Source organism: Glossina fuscipes, unplaced genomic scaffold (assembly GCF_014805625.2).
Source record: "Glossina fuscipes isolate IAEA_lab_2018 unplaced genomic scaffold, Yale_Gfus_2 115, whole genome shotgun sequence".
Lineage (NCBI taxonomy): Eukaryota > Metazoa > Arthropoda > Insecta > Diptera > Glossinidae > Glossina > Glossina fuscipes.
The window spans coordinates 2699172-2720186 of record NW_023998458.1 but is presented as its reverse complement, the minus strand read 5'-3'; the positions used below and the strand labels follow the sequence as shown (position 1 = coordinate 2720186).

The following is a 21015-nucleotide window of genomic DNA, read 5'->3' as shown; positions in this document are numbered from 1 at the left end:
CTAATGGTAATAATTGTCAGAAAATGTGAAAAGAGAAAATCAAACGAAAGAAAAAAACAACACAGGAGATAAACTAAACTTCGATCTAGTGATAAATGAGTTTTTACTACCCATCACCGAAGGATGAGACGTATGTCCACTTTGTCAAAACGTTTTGCGACGCTCGGAAGGAAGAATCGGAGATCCCACAAAGATTATATATATATATTCTTAGTCGGCATCAAATTCTAAATCGATTTAATCATGTCCGTCTGTCCGTCTGTAGAATGTCTGTTATAATCATTCTCCTGGCCGCAAAAATGAAACTATCGATTAAAATTGGCGGAAACATTGGAAGTTCTTGCATACAGGTTGATTTTGTAAATGGGCCCAATCCGTTTGGTTAAGGGACAAGCCCACAGTACCAAGTAAACTGAGAATACCCCCGTTTTTCAAAAGGAATAAAAAATTGTTTTCTGCTGATTGCTTATAAACTGTAGAAGATAAATGTACAAAAATTTTAACGCATATTTTATGGGCGACGCCGTAGTAGCTGTACAAACATGGAAAAAAATTGATCACGTCTACCCAATATTATACTTTATCAAAATTTAATTCTTTTTTCAATACCCTTGTAGGCCGTAGAAAGAAGCTTCCAAAACCCCATAAAGTATGCAAACGCGCGGACAGGAAGATACTTAAACATGTCCGTCTGTTCGTCTGCCTATCTGTCTGCCTGCGCAATTGTATAGTATTTGTGGAAAACGTTCTCCCTGTAGCGAAAATGAAGATAAACTTTTCCAAAGACGCCCACTCGCCTACGCGACCAAAACTTTTATTTTGAAAATGGAAAAAATCAGGCACGTTCACTCCACATTATAGAGCATAAGAATTTTATTTATTTTTTTTTTCTTTTGTTCTTTTTTATAGGTAAATGTTGAAATATAGTATTTAACGCGAGCGCAATCTTTGAAGTTTTGCTTCAAAAACTTGAATTTTCTCTCTTTTCACCCATAATTCGTTTGATTTGTAATAATGGAACTTTTGAACTATTGCGATGATATTACTTTCGGAGTTGATTTCATTTATTTGAAATTACATTTTTTTGTTTTATGCAAGACTTTTATCGCTACGAAGGGCCATTTATAGGGTAGAGGGACTTATGGCGACTTAAGATATGTGGATGTTAAAATGTCAATGGGAGGGCAATTGCGCATGTATTAACAATATATCGTTCTTCTATTTGTGTATTTTAAAACTTGAGGTGTCATATGAAAGTCAATCGGCTTTTTTGAAATCATTTTTGCAAAATATTTTAGAAAAACCGTTTAAGAGATAATACCATCTTGTAATCACTTTGACTGATTCCGTAAGTGTTCAAGAGTGACATGACGCATGCGGAGTCTATTTCTTGATACGGTCCAAATATTTGAGTTTTCTTAATTAAAACGTGCGAGACAGCAGCAGTTAAATCGATCCGGTCTCGGCCGAATTAGGCGATTGGTTACTTTATAGCTCCTGATGCCGTTATAAACAAACATTGCAAAACACGAACAGTTTTTTTTTACTTTTTTTATGATTGGTGAGATGTCGTGGTGTTTCCGATTTGAAAAAACAAAAAAAAAATTTCATGTAGCATTAGCTGTTCTTTAATGACAATTGATTACTTAATACATTTCATTCTAGCTTAGCGAGAAATAAAATCTTGGTAAAAAGTTTAAAAAAATGCCTTTTTTATGTTATTTTGTGATATTTTTATGCTTGAAATTCTAATGAGTAAGGGATTAATAGTAATAGTAGTCGGTTATGGTTGAAAGTATTCTAATGAGGAAACTAGGTAAAATCTCGTATAGCGCTTAGTTTATATGTCGATTTTAATATGAGTAATGAGAAATTCATTTCATATATACATCTGCCTTTGTATATACGTAACAGTATAGTAGAGTGAGAGTGAGAGAGAGAGAGAGATGGGAGATATCTTACGTGTATGCTTGCTTATAAATGTTTTGTATTTTTTGAATAAATTCTTTAAAATATCTGTACACTACATATATATACATATATATAGATATATATGTACGTACAAATAATGTAAATATGTATATATGTACATATAATAATAAAAATATATATATAATATTTTATTTACTCATTCATACACTATTATTTAAAAAAAAAAATTATGCAAAACAAAAAATTCTAATTAAAAAATGAGAAAAAAATTTATTTTACAAACATTTCTTAGGTGTGTTTTTTTTACAAGTTTACTAAATTAGAGTTTTTTTTTTGTTTTTTTTTTTTGTTTTTTAAATTAAAAACGGATTATACTTGGCATTGGGTCTAAAAAAATATTTTGGAATTTTGTTTTTGCTTTTAATTAATTACAAATATTGAGACCTTTCTTTTGTTGCATTTTGTTTTAGGTTATACTATGTAATGTTATTTGTAATAAGAGAAAAAATAAAAAAGAATTAATTTACGTGTATTTTACTTATCTACTAGGTTAACTCTTTAATTATTTTATTTTGTATTAGAAAATAAAAGGTTTCTAGTGATTGTAGTATAAATATTTTTTTATTTTTTTTATTTTTTATTTTTGATCTTGGAGTTAACCAGTTTTCTTTTCCAAAGGCTTCTCATATTTTAGACAATATTTTTATTTATTTAAAAAATTCCCAATTATATTATTATAGTTTTTTTTTTTTTTTTAATTTTCAAAATATATTTAATTTTTTTACATCATTTCATTATTTATTTAACTAATCAATGATTTTTTTTTTTAAATTTTAATAATAATAGAAAAAAGAAGAAAATTTGAGATAACAGAATAGATATAACTAAAAATAATTTTCAATATGATATGATGTCTTATTTGATTTTACGATTCAGTATATAAATGATATATGTAAGCACATAGAACACACACACGCACACACGTTTGTATTTTCGAAAGCGCATATATATATATACCTATATGTTTAAGCACATCTTTATTTATATTATAGATATGCTTGGCTACATGTGCACATTGACGCAGACTCACGTAGTGCTAACGGAAAACCGCTTCCAACTATCAAAAATTGATGGTAAAGGTCATATAAATGAATCTTAAAACCAATTTGCTATGCAATCTGCATAAAAAATGAGTCATCGCAGTGCGTACTAAGCATGTAAAAGGCATAAAAAATTTATTGCCGACGTGAACTGCAGGTGTGAAGAGACGTTACATGTAAAGAGGCCTGTATTGGAATGACCTGCTTTCCTAACACTCGGGAATCGAAAAGTCAACATTTTGGTCACCAATTAGAAATAGCTCGGAGTCTACACGTAAAGATGATAGCAGTCTACCGAGCAATGTCAACGTCATCTACAGCCACCCTGGCAGGATTTTACCCTACAACGACTATGAAGTAACTTGTATAATAGTAATTAAATATTAAGAAATGAAAAGAAGAAAGAAGAGCATCTAGCGGAAAATATATGTTTTCAGAATCATCATCAAAGAGTGAACATCACTGCAATGATATGGAAGTGGATCTTAAATACTGCAGCGAGTTTCATGGAAAGAAGCAACGCAAAAAAGTTTTTTCTCTCAAGTGCTCTTTACGTATATGACAATTTTTTATAAGACAACCGGTCAGCTTACTTACAAGCAAATAACTTTTGGAAATCTGTACAAATTGCTTAATATTAACTAGGGTGGGAGGCAGCGTGCAATTATTCTGAAAATGATATTCGCAAGTGAAGCTGAATTGACGATAGTGGATACAGGCATACACAAATAACGCTTTATAGCGGCCACTTCGAGAGTAACGTAGCAAAGGTGAATAACTAAAATGCTATCTTTGTGCCTTTCTTAGGAAAAATTCTCCTCTTTATACATACACATGTTTCTAATGGTAACATTTGGAAAATTGTACCTAAAGAATGTATCATGTGTTGTGTTGTGTTGTGTTTTACAGCGTAAAGGAACATAATTACAAATGAGGATATTTTTAAAGTATTATTACTTTAGTTTATGGCATCATTTGCTTAATTATTAAATTAAAACTTCAAAAATGTTAGTTACATGCATGCGAACATTCGTATATATATATATGTCTATATATTTACATATCCATATATGTACGCGTAAACAAGATTCGAGAGAAACATCTGCATGAATGCTCGTTTATATATTAAATATTCTAAAAAGTATTGAGCCTTAAAAAGATTCAATTTCACATAAGTATTTATTTAATTCATTCATCCATCTACATTAGCATATTGGATTAAATAAGGCCATCGTCACTCTCAGACTTAATACATTTTAGACCACCTAACAACACGCTGTTGATATCCGAGCAAATGCTTTTTACATAACCGAAAACGAAACAATATGTATAAGTAATAGAAACAAAAAAAAAAAACCTAAACTTGTAAAATACTAATCTTAAAACTTTAAAAATTAAAGTTATTAGAAAAAATGACGCATAAAAGTAAATTAAAAAAATTTAGGTTAGATGCATAACAAACTAAACAAAGTAAGCCATAAATTCTTTCCTGATTACTTTTGCTGCTGCCCATCATATTAAAGTTCACCTCGTTCGATTTGTAACCATTTTAAAGGAAAAATGAGAAAAACCTAAATTTTCTTTAATTACTTCTTTGACTTATGTTAGTGAAAATCTTATCGGTGTGAATGTAAATTGCTTTCCACCCATTTATACAAGGACATCTGGGATCGGGCGACCCATTCTACATTGGCAGCAACACTACTTAACGTCATATTTAATATCTCCATACCATCACCGCGACCAAACCGATGAACTAGGGATTTTAGCTGAGCAGAAATGAAAAGAAATAAAATCAATAATAATTTTAAATAAATTAATTTCATTTATTTAGTTCACCACCTCATCGTAATCGAATTTTGTTGCTCCATATTGAGTTATCGCTGATATCACTTTGGCGAAAGCTAAAGTTCCTTGACCTAATCTTGATTCTAATTCAAACCATTTCGCTTGTAAAAATCTGCAAGCCATTGCTCCACCCGTTGGCGTGCCAGCTATAGCTTGTAATACTTGCACTACTTCCGTTGTGGGTAACATGGTCACGTGCGATAATAAGCGATTTTGGAGCCAGGCATCTTTTGTACGACCCAATGCTCTCAAGAGCTGCATCCTTTCTACATAACTTTCCGAATTACGTTGCAGTGTCACAAAACGGTCCCAACAGTGTTGCCAATAAATGTATTCACCCGATAATATTGAACCTGTATACACAACCTGCACGGAACGCAATTGGGAAAATGTTATTTTGAATAGATTTGAATAGATGTTAAGTGAAAAATTTACCTCTCTAAGATTTGGAGATATTGCTGATCCATTGTAGAATAAAAATTGATTTAAAAGATTTTTCGATTTCGTCACACTGTCAATATCTTCCCATAATACTGAAGCTAGCAACACTTCGGGCCGCATTAATCTAAAAACAGAGATTTAAAAAAATAGTTATGGAGTCAGTGAGAAATATTTTAACGAACGAATTGATAAAGTTTTTAAAAAGACCGAAGGCTAGGCAAAGGGTATTAAGCCGACAGCCTTAGATACTAGTGCTTTAAGACGTTCGCCTAAGAATTTCTCCTTCTGGGTAAATTAGTCATACTAACAGGCATTAAAAAAACTTATACTACTCATATTACCGTATGTCTAATCAGCTTATATCGATAGGCTTGGAATCGAAACCGATAACCGTTACAGCATGTCAACGCAACTGGAACAAGGAATGTGAAGGTTTGCTTTGATACAATACTTTCTTTCCCAACCGACGGACAGGCGGGCAATGGCTGCCTAACACACATGCGACCACCTGATTAACAAAGAGGGCAAATAGAGAGCAAAATTTTTGAGCGCCCACATGTTCGATTGTTTTACATTTTACACTCCACATGTTCACACCAATGTCAGTCAAGTTACATAGTTTTCATTACACTGCCTATATAATTATTTTTGCTATAACTTATACTGTAGAATTTTACATTGAATGTTCCCGAGAATGCTTTGGAAACCCTTCAGGTAAGTTTTAATAGTAGGAACTCAAACTTTTGATGAGCTAAAGGTAGGTACATTTCACATTATTCGTATCTTTGCTAGCTCGAAACGCTGTGGATACGGACATTGAAATCCCGACAGAGACTGCAATGGTCAAAAAGTATTATTATTAATTTCGCCAGAGAAATAAATTCTAAGACTAAACTCTTAAAAGCACGAGCATCTAAGGCTATCGGCTTTTACTAGAAACTATGTTTCCTTCGAGGAATTTCAACGCCTCAGTTTTCCCTCAAAAGAATTTTTCAATTGATAGGTTGAACAAGTTTTAAATGCCCGTAATTGGATGCCGACGCAGAGTCGTAAGCGGGCAAAATATTCACGAATCGCTGACCGTGAAATATATTTCATTTAAAAAGTACAAAGCTCTACTACTGACGATTAGAGTTACAGTTAGGTAGAAAGTTTCGTCGATAGCCTTCCCAACCATCATTCGCTCCCAAAGTTGTCGATAATACACTCTTGAATTTCGGGGAACGTCATTGCATTACTGTACACACGCGCCCTATCATTCGTAGATCCAAGGTGGTTATAAATAAAATTAACTTATGGATTGCAAAGGCACATTATGTGAACTTTAACCTACAACTTGGTAATCGTCCGCATCAACAATAGAATATATCGGTGTTACTTTCGTTCGGAGATCAAAATACATTTACGGACGTTTTAATAGCTGGAGATAAAATATATCGTTATATGTCCCAGCTAGCTGCGGATCGAAGTATATTCATCGAGATGTTGATCATCGTTGGCAGAACATATAATAGACTGCTGTTAAAAGTTATCCTAGACATTTTCGACGGCTAATTATCGAACTTGGGCACTTGACTTATGAATGGCGGAGAGATCTGTAGAACTCTTATCATTCACATTAGTTACCGCTTGTGTACACCTACCATTTTCGAATCAAAGCAATTTCATCGATATTTCTATCGCTGGTGATAAAACATAACGTTTGATAGTTAGTTGTAGAATGCATATAAGATTTTCAGCAGCATTCCGCGTAGGAAATAGTTGTGGAACGTTCCCTCTGTCTCTGTCAGCAAGTGAAAATACGTTGCGGACTTTTTCTTTCGATCATTATAGGATATTTTTGAATTACTTGAGGTCCGACGAAGTACTTAGTAGACGTTTCGGTCGAGAGAATATGTATGGAGGACCATATTTAGTCTGACTAATTAACGAATAATTCTCCTGAAAGTTTCAATTAATGAAACTATATTGATTAAGGCATAAAAGGGGGAAACAATCTTGTCTTCTCACTTATATGACAAATGTTTTGCTTGTTCTGCAGCAATGGTTGCAAGCAATCAATTGAAAAGGTTAAGCAAATGGATCGGTTCTGATTATTGTCATAACGAGGATTCAGATAGATGTACACCTGGCTGTAAGCGCTCGGAGTTTGATTGAAAATTTGAAAATCCTTACCTTGTTGCTTCGACACCCTCATCGTTCCAACCGATTTTATCTATAATCGTTGATAATTTCATTTTAATAAATTCGGAAAGCATTAGAAAACATTCGGAATATTTCAAAATCCGACGCCATTTCTCTAAATGCCTTAAGGCCAAAGTCATGGGGCCCCATTTCGTTTCACTTGGCAGATATTGTATCATATTCATGGTGATTTCACATGGCAGTAAATTGGCGTGGCACAGCGTAAACGCGTCCGATAGCAGACCCAAACGATCCTAATGAGTTAAAAAAAATGGTGCCACTTTAAGGATAAAAAGTAGGATAATTAAGAAAAAACATACTTGACTGGAAAACTTATTGGGATCGTTGGACAAATCCTCTATAATATTAGCCCAATTATTCTCATTGTACAAGACCCGATAATAGCCAGATTGATGGGCATTAATTTTAATCCATTTTACATTTTCGGCCACATTAAAAGTTACTGTAAAGACCCAAATTGTGACATATTCTTGCGAAAGAAATTGCGAAAGAAAAAAATCGTTTACCGTTGATATTATATAACCATAGAGTCTCAGTAATATTATTGAGATCGGTTACATAGGTTATAGGGAAGATCCATTTCATTGGTTGTACGTGTTTTGTTTGGGCAGTCGGTGCCGCTGTCGATGAGACTTGGCCACTAGTAGTTGCGTTCACGGTTGTTTTACTGTAATGATTTCCATCATAGGTTTCATCATGTATGGCAAGGAATTCTGCCGGTTGGAAGGGTTTCTGTGATATAGTAATATGATTGGCAAGTCTCGTTACGGTTAGCAAAGGAAAGCCCAATTGATGAGTCCACAATGACATCATATCCTGAAAGAATATCAATAAATGAATGAATCACTAAATCATTTCCGAAAATGTACACATCCCTTCCACCCACCTTGATGTTCTTGACACTTGTTGCCCGTTTTGTGCATATATTCCATAAATCCAATGGTTCAGCAGTTTTAAAACGATTCAATTTTAAAAATGCTCCCAAGCAGCCACGAAATCGATCCTCTCCTATAGCTGTATGCAGCATTGAGAAGATACCTGCAGTCTGTAATGTATTGAAAATGATAATCACTTTTGTTTGATAGGTGTTCCTTTTTTGCTAGGAATTTACTTTTTGAATGAAAAACTCTTCGTTGTTGCCGTCGTGGCTGGTGCCATTCATAATACTGTCCCAACCTTGTATAGCATCAATGTCCAAGGCAGCCGTTGCCATATTTAGTAAATACATATCTTTTAAAGGCCAATTCTCTTGTAACGGCGATAATATATGTATACCCAGATATTTTATAAGTCCCTCCCATAGCCAGACGTCCTTCAAAACTTTTCTCGAAGTTATACCACCGAAGAATTGCCTTACCATAGCTTCGGCAACCAACAAAGCACTCTGTTGGTATTGTGCTGTTGTAATGGATTGAGGCTCTGTCAGAAATGATGTTTTCAATGTAACCAAACCTAAGCTAGATATTATGTTACGATCCAAAGAGGGTAGAGCCACAAAATCCACTTTTGTTAAAGGATAACTGACTTCTAACCAAGTTTGCATGTATTCAAGCACTTCGCGGGAAGTATGCAAAATAAACGAGGAACGTGGCAAAAGGTCTCTGGGTGCGTAGAAGGTATACGAAGGTGCTCTCTTGATAGCGGATACAGTTGATTGACTCATGGCTGTTAAATTTTTGGCTTCAGCATCAGCTAACGGGGAAGTGGTAGTAGTCGTAGTTGTGGTAAGATTTCGAATCATTAAATTAATGTTGAGGGAATGGGTTAAGGCCGTGATATTACGCACTGGCGGCTTTTTCTGTTTCATTTGCGTATAATTATCAAATTGTGATGACTTTTTACCTCCCGCACCTGTAGCAGGCGCTGGTGTGGTGGGCAAATATGCGGGCGAGGGTTGTAACGATTCCCTTTGAAAATCGCTTACTACCCAAGCAACTGCATCAGCTGGCAGTGGTGGTGTTTCAATAAAATCATCTCTTAACTGAAAACATTACAGAAATCATTTACTAATATTACGAAGGCTTTTCTCGCCTAGTTTGAAAAGAATCTGTCAGCGCTTACCAGACCCGTGCCCATATAAAATCCTACATCCTCTGTGGTATGCACTATAGAATTGGACAGACCTATGTGAAAGCGATCTCGGAATACTGAAATCCGGAAAGGTGCTCTTATATGGGGTTCATCGAAGCATGGAAAAGCTCTCCGCGCACCATTCGGCCGAAACACTGTAGCAGCCAGTAGTCTACTAAAAGAAACGAAAATATACGAAATCAAGTGATTTGATAAAACGAAAACTTACCTTTCAATGCCATTAGGACTTTCATACTGATCCACATAAAAGCCTTCGGGTTCGGGATTCAATTTTGAATACCAACGTAAATTTAAGGTATAATTGGATTTCTTTTTCAATTTCTCCTTAACCTCAATATAGAATTGTTGCCTAGGTGGGTACTCTAGCACTTTAATGATTTTAATGGCATAGCCTTTGTTGCCGCTCGTTACAATTGCCTTAACAAACAAAGCAAGTATACAAAAACGTAGTATAACGAAGTAAAGGAAATAAATAAATGTTTTGTTACCTTCTCGGTGACATTTAAGTCCTGTATATGCAACACAATGAAATTGGTCTCCTTCTCTATCCATAAATCAATTGTGACTTGACCTTAATTAATAAAGAAAGACAATAAGAAAACGGCAAGAAAAAGTATTTAAAATGAGTTTAAATATAAATCTAAACTTCTTCGAGTAATTCACCTTTGACATCTAGTGTCGTTAAGTTCGGATGTATGGTCACCATATAGCGCATAGGTCTGACGTTAGTCGGTAATGTGATATTTAACCAAGGAAATGGTTCACCATTTGTGGCGATTGGATTAAAAGGCTGCGTAACATTTTCTTCATTTGTTTCCAAACCGGTTGGCAGTTTACGGGCGCATGAACAATCTGCAATAAAATGCAATACAATGGCAATTGATCATCATTCCAACATCGTCCTTTTACCTTTTATACTCTTTAGTTCTATGCACTTAAACTACAAACAAATACAGACATACATACATACATACATACATACATACATACAGATATACAGACATACATTTATGGAATTCATTTGTATTAATAAAGAAAAAGTTGAAAAAGAAAAGAAATCTAATTATGAAACTTAACATTGAATCGAATCAAAAGAAATCAAGAACAAGTTTCTGTGTACACTTTGTATATGACATAATGGGCCATCATCATTCTTAGCTCTCTATAATAGCAAGCCAACGAACGAACAAAAGGGCGAACGATGAGTTTTTATTTGTTTAAGGTTTTATTATAAAATATGATTCATTAAAATGAGAAATGAGAAATGTATGCACATAATGAGAGCATTTCTTACATGCCTAGCTGCGCTTCTATATAAAAAAAAGGTAAATATTTGACTGGGCTGTACACACATACATATACAGATATAGTATTACCTTTGTACACAAAGTATTAACGCAAGTGCTTATCACTCCAACTCAGGACGAATGATTTAAATAAAAGTTTTAATTAACTATAGTGGCATAGTTTTCGTAAAGCCAGATAAAAAAGTATGCACAGTTTAGGTCGAATCTTGAATTTTGAATCATCTTAAACGGAAGCACAATATTCGTCTGCATTTTTGTAAAATACTTAGGTAAATATTTCGACGTCTACTTTAGCTCTTAGTCAACTGTAAACTAATTTTTTTGTTAGTACTATTGTTATAAAGGCATAAGCCAATGTAAATAGCTGCAAGTTATGCTATTATCATGTAGAAGACAGGTTACGGAGTAAATATGTACATAATTCAGCTGAAGGGCGTGTAATGTCACCGCTTTGCTCTCTAATATGGCTAGTAATTGTTGTCTGCGATCAACGAAAGAAACTTACGTTTTTGAACTTTTTATGACACGCGGAGTGCGTTCGGAACCATCCGACCTGTCAAAGAAACGAATATACTTTTGAGAATTTTTCTCCTTTTTCAATAGCTTGAGTACCCTGCCAACAATAAACTCTATCCGGCTTTTCAAAATGGTTATCGGCCATGTCTCCAATTTTTCGAAATTTCCTAAATCCGAGCAGTCAAGTTCAAGTTTGGAAAGGGAAGACAATCGCGCGGGGGCATTTTTGCCCTTTAATTTCACATATTAGGATAAGGGATTGTGTGTTCTTTAAAGTATATTTTCACTTTCGGGAAGCGGGACTGTCTTCTTGTAGCTTAAACGTCCAAACCCAACGATAGATTAGCGTAATAATCGCTCTTGAGTGGTTTTTTCTTCGACTTCTTTCGACTTGGTGAGTAAAAGTTACCCTACGGGCACCGCAAGAAACTGCAACCGACGTATTCTCATAAAACGACGCCAAAACTCGTCTTTGGTTCTCGAAAATATCACCGAGCACACAGGCAAAACACTCCCGTGCGGCTTCTTTTTGCTCCATTGTAATCAGCATATCTTTTCCGTATCGAAGTATTCATTTAAAATGCAATGTTGGAAATGTCTACCATGTCCGCGAGTTCGTGCACTTTCAGTCGACAGTCGTCCAATATTGTTTTATTTTAACATTTCTACGTATGGTTACCTTATTTAGACATATAACTACCATCTTCACCTCACTATGGCCTTATTTAGACAATACCGTGAGGATATCAATACGTCCAGCTTTGATATCGATGTCACTCACACTTTTCAATTGACAGATTTACTCCACATAACGATGATCAATTAGGTGTTAGCTTAACCGGCACAGATCGGACACTTCTGCGACATTTTAAAATGATTGATTTTTCTTCCGGCCTAAGAATTAATATTCCGAGTAATAGTTAAAACTTTCGGAGGAAGCATAACTGAACTGACTTGTCTTGAAATCTGAAAATCTTGGCCATCCTTATCCACTCTGGCAAAAGAAAGGTACACTTTTCATCTCACGTTTCAGAAAGCTAAGAGGAGAGAGGCACTAATAAGCCCGTCGAATAAAAACAGAAAGGAACTTGCGCTCTTGACTTAGACCGCTTTCATCAAGCTTCTTACTTTAACGCTGCACTACTCTAGTATCAATGTAAAAGAATTTATTCACCATGTTGGGGTCATGCAGAGAAATACTTTACCCTGGTCAAGACCCATATAATTTACACATCCTATATTCGGTCGAGAAATTAGAGAATGGTCCGTGTACATAGGCGGGAGCTTTAAAGCTTTGGCTGCAGGCTCTTGATCACGTGAGGCAAAAATGTGTTTAATACTCTTTACATTTTTGAACATCGATATAATGTGGACTACGACGTTTTTCAAAGCATATCATCTGATTAAAAAGATCTGTGCAAATAAGTCCATAGAGGGCACGCGTAGTCCGCCTTTTCAGCTTAAAGTTATCCGTAATTGTCCGACCAGCTGCCGAAATTATTTTTCCATTAAATGTGTGGTTCGTCTTTTGTAGAAGACTTTCCCGCCGTTCATATGCTTCCATTTAATGAAACTTTCACACACGCTATAGCTTCTTCCGTCTTTCCCCCTGCTCTACGCATAATATTGCATTTTCTAAATGTAGTGAGCTTATGAATAAATTCATAAGAGGTTTGAATTGTATTCCGTACATCTATCTACGATTACATCTCCGATTATCAGTTAGTTAACTAATATATATCCTGTGTATGGTCCCCTAACCCTTTTTATACATTCTTCTTATAGATTGTACAGAGGTCGTCGAAAATTTGCTTAACTTCGTGACAAGGTAGAGATATTTATGGTAAAGAAAAAATGCGTACCTTTCTCTTAATGGGGGCAAATTGCTATATTCTTTATAAATATCGAGAGCTTGCAAAGGCCTTATCAATATCTGAATGGATGAACATTTAAAAGTTACAAATGAGTTTATCGATCTTTCCGAATAACTTTGCTAATGTGTGCGGAAAAATAACACGACACTAATGCGAACAGGATGTTGTCTAATGAATTTATTGAAAACACAAAATATACACATCACACACATATGTATAATAGTAGGATGTTAGAAGACATACTAACGAGATTTATGTTTTTCATAAATGATTTCATTATAAAAATATTGCTTAAAAAAAAAAATAAATAAAGTTTAGTACAAGTCTTTAAGAGAACGAAGTAGAAGTAGAAGATGAGGCATTCCAAAATAATTTGAAACTTTTACTTATTAATATTGCAGGAGGAGGTGGAAGGCATCAGGCAAGGAAATGAATATGAATGAATGAAAAAATCCACAATTTTTATCATTTTTTTTCTCTTTGAGTGATTGTGACACTAACATGCGCCATGTAATTATATAAAAAACTGGGACAAAAGTAAAGTATGCGCGGAATTGTTTGCAAACTTTATATATGATCGGGGATAACGGATAATAAGATTCAAAAAAAAAAAAAAAAAAAGTTTAAGATGTTAGTTTGACAGAGGGAGGGTGAGAGAAAAAAAGGCACAGAGGCAGAGATAGAAAAGGAGAGAGATAGATAGATAGATAGATAGAGAGAGAGAGAGAGAAAGAGAAAGAGAGAGTTTTGTCATTTAAAAAAGTTTTACTCACATTTTTATCAATCAATCAAACAAGCATAATAGAAGTATTACATAATGTATTTTGTGTTTTGTTATTGTTGTAATACAAAGTTATTACAAACACAGTATTTTTATTCAGAAAAAAAAAAAAAACAATTCAGAACAGAATCACAATTTGAATAAAACCAAGTGAAAGGAAGACAATACGAAAAAAAAAAAAAACGTAATAAAACGTATTAAATATTTTAGACATAGAAGGTTTGTGAGAGAGAATATGTGATCGGACAGAATTCGAGTGTGATCGAGATAAAGAGTGAGACAGAGAGTCGGTGAGTGATCTGTTAAGTGTTACGAAATTACAGTTACCGCTTTCTCATGAAAGATTTCGTTGCATGTATGCGTCGTGTATTTACATATGTGTTTGTGTAATCCTATGAGATAAGGAAGGGAGTCGTCTTGCAAAATTTACGCGCCATAAAACATTTCTACGCCGCAATTAGTTTAATAATTGAAAATGAATTTCGCGAAACAATGTAACGTCACGTTTATGGTAATAACTTCTTCGAGTCAACGCAAAATATCAGCTTAATTATGTTATGTTTAATTCAATAAGGACTGTCAGTCAAGAAGCATTGGCAAGTAATTAACTGCTGTGAATCGTCAGAATATTGAATGCATGCGGCATTATAAACTTTTTTATTTATCCATTTTTTTTGTTTTTATTCGACCACATGATGTAAGTATGTGAAGGCATTGCTTACATAAAACAGTCATCCGATGTTATCGATGGTGGCATCGATTTAAAAAAAAATTTTTTTTATGTAATTGCAGAAAAGCAAACCGCAGGATGTTAATGGTAAAATGCATTAATAAATAATGCATTTCACACATTTACACAAACGTACGTCATAGTAGACAAAATATTTGTAGGAAAAGTCAAAAAAAAACAACAAAAAAAAAAGGAGAAGAGAAAACATGAAAGGAAACAACAGTCCACCAGTTAATTAAATAGAGCCGTCTACGTATCAGTTTACTGCAGGGACATGCAGCCCGCAACAGATGCATGCTAGCTTGCTTGCTTGCTTGCTTGCTTGCTTCTATACCCATCGACAATGTGGTATTTACGTAAGCAGTTATCTAACGAGAGAAATAAACCACAAAGCTTCAATATATTTAATTAGTAATATGCATATTACTTTCATGGAGGCTTAAGCTAAAGTACGGGTACAGGCTGTGTGACGGTGTTGGCGGAAATATGTTTTTTTTTTTTTTTTGCTTTTCTTTTATCTTTAATTCATTCATTGTGAAATGAGACCAGCAATGAATATGAAAATAAGAGTAAGTAAAGTAAACTGTTTAACTGATTTATCTTACCGCTTTGTGGACCAGCGAAGGCAATGATAAGAGCTGTTAGCAACAGTGAGCCAAGCACTATACCGGCGACCAAAAGTGCACGTTTCTGCGAACAAACAGCAACGCCATTACGTGTTTGACGGCCACCGCTAGATTCGCCTCCTGAAATTCAATTAAAAAATTTTACAAAAACAATTACAACACTTCAATAAATTAATTCAATAAGTTAGTGTGTGAAAGGTATCCGAAGTTGTGAAATTTAGAAAAGAAATCGCCCACAATCAACTGGTCTACGCAGGGCGACGATATAAGCGGGGAATCTGACACTCGTGATATCCATAATTTGGATTTCATTGTCTTTGGATTGTCGTTATTACGGAACATAGTCACTCTAGCATTGGGATTGTTCACACATCCTTTATTGGCATTTAATTTTTCTTCATGGATTTCAATGTACAGAAAGAAATGTCGACCCAGCAATGCGGTGAACTTGGTCGTGTTCCTAAATTTCTTGACCCGCCAGTACGCCAAAGACCTGCGCACATAAATTTCCTTTGGGGACTAGAGCAAACTATGACTTGAGAAGTTTATTTAGTGAAAAATGCATGTAAATCCCGGAATCACTTTAAGTTGGACGTGTATCGAATGGTATCCTTATTGAGTGATCCACACACGTACACAGACACAAAGCTATGGATATATATAGTTAGCGAAATACCTGATAGAAAAGCACAATCATCCAAATCAGGATCATGTGTCATTTCGATGCGTTCACGACGCCAAACTTTCGAACCTCTTTGACCACCGCCTACGATCGAAATCTTAACGGGGCCGCCGGTTTTTTGTTTTCCTGCCAATACGTTTGTTTTCGAATATTTTCAACGTGTTCGCAACAATTTTTGTTGTCTTTCTTTTTTTTTCTTCTTTTTTTTTTGTTTTTTCATTCACTTTTCACACTGACCGGTTTTACATAATTAAATGAATATCTTTTTTCAAATTATTTTCATTAAATATTTTTTTTTTTTTTTAAATAAACTTAATTGTTGGCGAACGCAAGTTTTTAAAGCAAAACTTTTCCTCAATAATATTTTTTATTTTTTTTTTTACATATTTCCCTACAAAAATTTCAGTTAATCAACTGCATAAATAAATGGACTCATGCTCAGGCAGATAATCTCTCTTACAAGAGAGATCGTAAATATGTTTAATGCGAACGATATTTCGAACGTTCTTTTACCCCTTTAAGATAACAAATCTCTTCACTTTGTGTCTAGCAAAAGTTTAAAATTTTAAGACATTTAAATGCAAGAGTAACAAAATGGATCAATTACGTAAATGAACCCATCCTTTTATATTATAAAATGAAGCTGTTTACCCTTTTCTGTTCGTAATAAGTTAAATGGACGACAGACATCTTACGCCAACGTCTTTCCCTTGTTTATTCGTCTTTCACGTTTTTCCCTAATGTTTGGTATGCAATTTGATTTCCAGGTCGTAGAAAACTACATTTCCATGTTTTTTCATCTATTTTTTTTTCTTAGCGATGGCTCCAGATAAACACAAATTTCGATGAAGAGCAAAAAAAAAAAAAAAATAGAGGGAAAAGCCAACACAAAATGCCCAGAAGTGTACTTAATACAAATGAGTTAAACGGCTTTTAATTAGCGTAAGACGAATTCGAGCTCACATACAAGTTCAACTTAAGTCAATCGACATTACATTTACAGCAGCAATCGCATGAAAAAAATGAATGGGCAGATGCCTAGTAGAAGTCGATATACCCAGTAACGTGCATGAAAAAAGAAGCACATAAAATTTGTCTACACAAGAAGGAATTGGATTGCGAATAATCAAGTGAATGACTAGGCAAGAGTAGCACACAAATGAACAGAGAAACTAATTTTCAATCTGGCTCCGATGAAAATCAGTTCCGGCGAAGATATAAAGAAAAACGCAGTGGGAATGAACGGAAAAGTGGCTTTGTAGACGAACATTGATGCGCGAAGACCGGTGAACGGACATTGTTACACGAAAAGACACGAACGGGCGGGTCAGCCTATAAAGCGATTGAGAAGAGTGTATGGATCGATGAAGGAGGACACAACATTTAAATCAACTTAGGCAAAGTTAGAGACTGCTAGGTATTCGAGGGAATAAGCGTACGCAAGGAAATAAAGGCAAACCACCAGTTGAATAAGTTAAGGAAGTCAACGTAGAGATAAATGGACAAGCGAGTCGGCAAACGGACAGTGAAATCAGTTTAAATAACGGCAAAGGTAATTAGATGAATAAGTAAGTCGTAAAGCCAAAGCGAGTGATCGTGAAGGATACATGAGCGGATTTAAGAGTGAACTAACGATTGATCGACGGGACATTGAATGGATTTTGGGATGAATAGAAAAATGTTTGAGCCGCATAGTGTGTAAATGAACTTAAAGCCTTACCCGGCCGATAATTCTGTTTGTAAGTTAAAAAGTCGCCACCACCGTTGTTTTCCATTCTCTAGTCATTGAAATAAAGTGCTGGATGCATAAAAAATAAAAATCTCTTGCGGGCTCTCGATCTATGAATTTCGATCATTTATTATTGTAGTCATATTAAACCCGATTTCAGGTTTCTAAAGTAAATTAACGGCAAGCACCGCCAGAGGCTTTGGGAAATTTACTTTGAGATTCTTTATCGATGTAGCTAAGTGTAGTTTAAGTTTAGTTGTTTACAAATTTTGTGAAAAATTTAGTACACCTTCGCCTCCATTCATTGGGAAAGTTTGAAAAGAGTTCAAATAAAATTGTTTGCAGTGTTTGCATTGTATGAAACTCTAATTTAATACGACATTGAAAATATGGTGTAAAAAGGAATTAAAAACACACTGCCACACACACACACACATAACACATACACACATACACACATACACAAATACATACATACATATACACATACAATCGAACATATGCATCTACCGGAATATATAAGCAAAGCATACTACATTCGCACAATGTTAGTTAATATTAACTTTTGATGCTACGCTATGCCGTTGTGTGTGCTGTCGGTATCGTTCAGTAAGCATATCAGACTGCTTTTAAACGGTATACGGTATGTTCGTATGTATGCATGTATAATTTATATGTGCATAAGTGTGCGCAGCATTAATGTTTGTTGCTCTCCAACCAAAGTTTAAATAACATTGTAAATTTGATTGTATGTAGATGTGTGTGTGTGGGGCTTTTATTTTTGCTGTTTTTTTTTTTTTTTGCTTTCTTCCTTTTTTTTTCTTTTGCCAATGTTTATTCGTCTGCCGGTATATCTGCGTTAAGTGGGTGTGTGTCTGAGAGTTTGTTATTGGCTTCCTTGCTGGCTGTCTGCCAGTGTTTAAAAAATGTCTACAAGTCTGTCTCCCTTTCATTTGTTTGCTTTACCGACCAGATATACTACATTATGTAGTTTTTTGTTTCGTAGATAATTTTCTTTTTTTTCTATGTTTTTTTTTTTTTTTTTTTAAAGGAAATATTCATTTTTATTCCCTTTTTAACCGGCGTAATATTCTTTTTGCTTTCTTTTTCTTTTTTTATAATCTGACAGAAATCAAAATAAAGTACCGAAAAAATAAAATGATGTTTACATATTCACAGCTACACGGAGAGACCATTGTTGTTGGTTTTCTCTCCATATAGTTGTTAACTTGAATTACTTTAGGCGAAAAACTTTAGGGTTGAATGCATAAATTATCATTAAGAATACATTGATAGGCAGATAAAGTGTTGCATTACACCGAAAGAGGAAGCAGATGACAGACGACAGCAATTGAGCTGAATATCAAATTAAATGCTTGAATGAAATTTAAAGATAATTTCATATATATATCAAGCGAAAGATTAAAGGATCCTAAACTATTCTCTATAATATACTACATAGAAAAAAGCGGGAATTGTATAATCAGGCAGCTATATATATATAAAAAAACAAAGTTGTATTTATTCTTCCTCTTCTTGTTCTTCTAAAAGTTTGCAAATCAACAGCAGATTGTTCGCTATGTTTGCATAAGAATTCAATTAAAGTAGTTCAATAATGACGCTAATTAGTTAATTACGGAGTGACGTCGCGGTAGACGCGAATTTCTTAGTAAAAGATATTATAATTTTTTTTTTTTTGGGGGGGAATTGAGTTAGGATGGACTAAGCCAATGGGACTTGTGTCTTATATGTTTATTAAAAGATATTTGACACGACACTGTCTTCATCCTTCCTGTCTGTCTACAGACAACTATTAAGAGCATTAAATTTTAAGTCAACTCGAATGTACCATTTTAGGAGGATTGGAGGCGTATGAGACCGAGGCACGTGCCTTTGAGCCTTTGAGCCAGCTAATTCGTGGGATATGAGAGGGATTCAATAGTTTTGGCTCACCGAAACTCTTCAGACTCTTACAACGAAAAGAACAGCAGGTTCGTACCTTTTAACGAGCACACGGGCGGACGTAAACTAACCTACCGAACGGGCATCCCTTATGGCCCTGTGCCTTTATGTATCCGTCCTGCCTATGATTTCCTTCGATCCATGATGTTTATGGGATACTCCGATTTTGGGTCCGAAGACCCCTAAACTACTTTCCTCCCAATTTTACACCTCCCAAATTAACACCATATTTTATTTCATTTGTTTCTTTTCCTTTTCGACACCTTCTCTCAAATTAAACCTTCCCTATCCGTTCATCACCCTTCCCCATCTTCCCTGCCAAGAAAATCAAGAGCAACCAACAACCGGCAAAAATGGCTCGTAAACGTCTTCCGTCACTAAACTCTTTCTTCCGCGAGAACCTAACAATCCTGCCAATCCGTTGTCGTATTGTTTTCAAAGAGTAAAGAAATGAAACAAGGTTGCTAAGCTAAAATCTCATATTACAAAATCCGTTCTACTAACAGGCGATTACGGAACGAAAAGTATTTGGAATTTTAAGAATTACAGATATGACGGTCAAAGTCCCTACCATTTGATTCATTAAAGCACAGCTGAAGTGATGTTGGCTGGAACCCTATGCAATGGATTATTTAACGAAGATAATGTTATTAGCGGTCTAAATTCCAAACATTAGAACAAGCTATAAATATTTCTTTAATAGGCGAATAATGTTCGAAATAATGCCTTCATTTCCCGTTAAGAATCGTTTCGAAATCCTACTGCTAGCACTTAATTAGCATCTACCGTCATTTTTTATATGGAATCCATTTCCGACTGTTGCAATTTCCGACTCCTTGCAATACGTTTATTGCCCCAATTTTTGACTTGAGATGGAACTCGCAGAACTAACAAATTATTTTCAAACACTTGGGATCAAACTCTTTTATTGTAAATAAAATTTGTCATTGTTGTTCACAAAATATAGGTTAAGACATGTATAAATTACTTTCAATCCACAATCTGATAGTTGCTGTAGAATAAAATTCATAATGACGCAGACTACTAATCGATATTTTTTTAACATGGTCAAAATAATTACCTTTAAAATGCATATTTTTTTTATCTTTTCTTTCAGATAACGAGAAAAACCCAAATGCATATGTGTACGTCAATCCGACAAGTAAGTCCATATTGCCAGAACGAATATGT

The 21015-nt window shown here is 34.7% G+C and overlaps 1 protein-coding gene across 5 annotated transcripts in view; it reads right to left on the bottom strand.

The window, feature by feature from the left end:
- Window positions 1-2765: 2765 nt before the first annotated feature.
- LOC119640082 (endoplasmic reticulum aminopeptidase 2) overlaps window positions 2766-21015 on the bottom strand; it is a 51240-nt gene continuing 32990 nt past the window's right edge. Inside the window, exons 1-14 of one of the 5 annotated variants that reach the window (XM_038037863.1) lie at window positions 16128-16318; window positions 15431-15571; window positions 10281-10469; window positions 10106-10188; window positions 9826-10034; window positions 9588-9771; window positions 8638-9507; window positions 8413-8571; window positions 8033-8342; window positions 7826-7968; window positions 7497-7759; window positions 5316-5445; window positions 4875-5246; window positions 2766-4801 (exon numbers count right to left, since the gene is read on the bottom strand). In XM_038037863.1, coding sequence (XP_037893791.1) covers window positions 4649-4801; window positions 4875-5246; window positions 5316-5445; window positions 7497-7759; window positions 7826-7968; window positions 8033-8342; window positions 8413-8571; window positions 8638-9507; window positions 9588-9771; window positions 9826-10034; window positions 10106-10188; window positions 10281-10469; window positions 15431-15571; window positions 16128-16170 — 3249 coding nt within the window. In that variant the 5' untranslated portion in view covers window positions 16171-16318 and the 3' untranslated portion in view covers window positions 2766-4648. Of the gene's footprint in view, window positions 4802-4874; window positions 5247-5315; window positions 5446-7496; window positions 7760-7825; window positions 7969-8032; window positions 8343-8412; window positions 8572-8637; window positions 9508-9587; window positions 9772-9825; window positions 10035-10105; window positions 10189-10280; window positions 10470-15430; window positions 15572-16127; window positions 16319-21015 lie in introns of those variants that run through there. The other 4 variants (XM_038037864.1, XM_038037859.1, XM_038037862.1 and 1 more) reach the window with 4 other exon arrangements.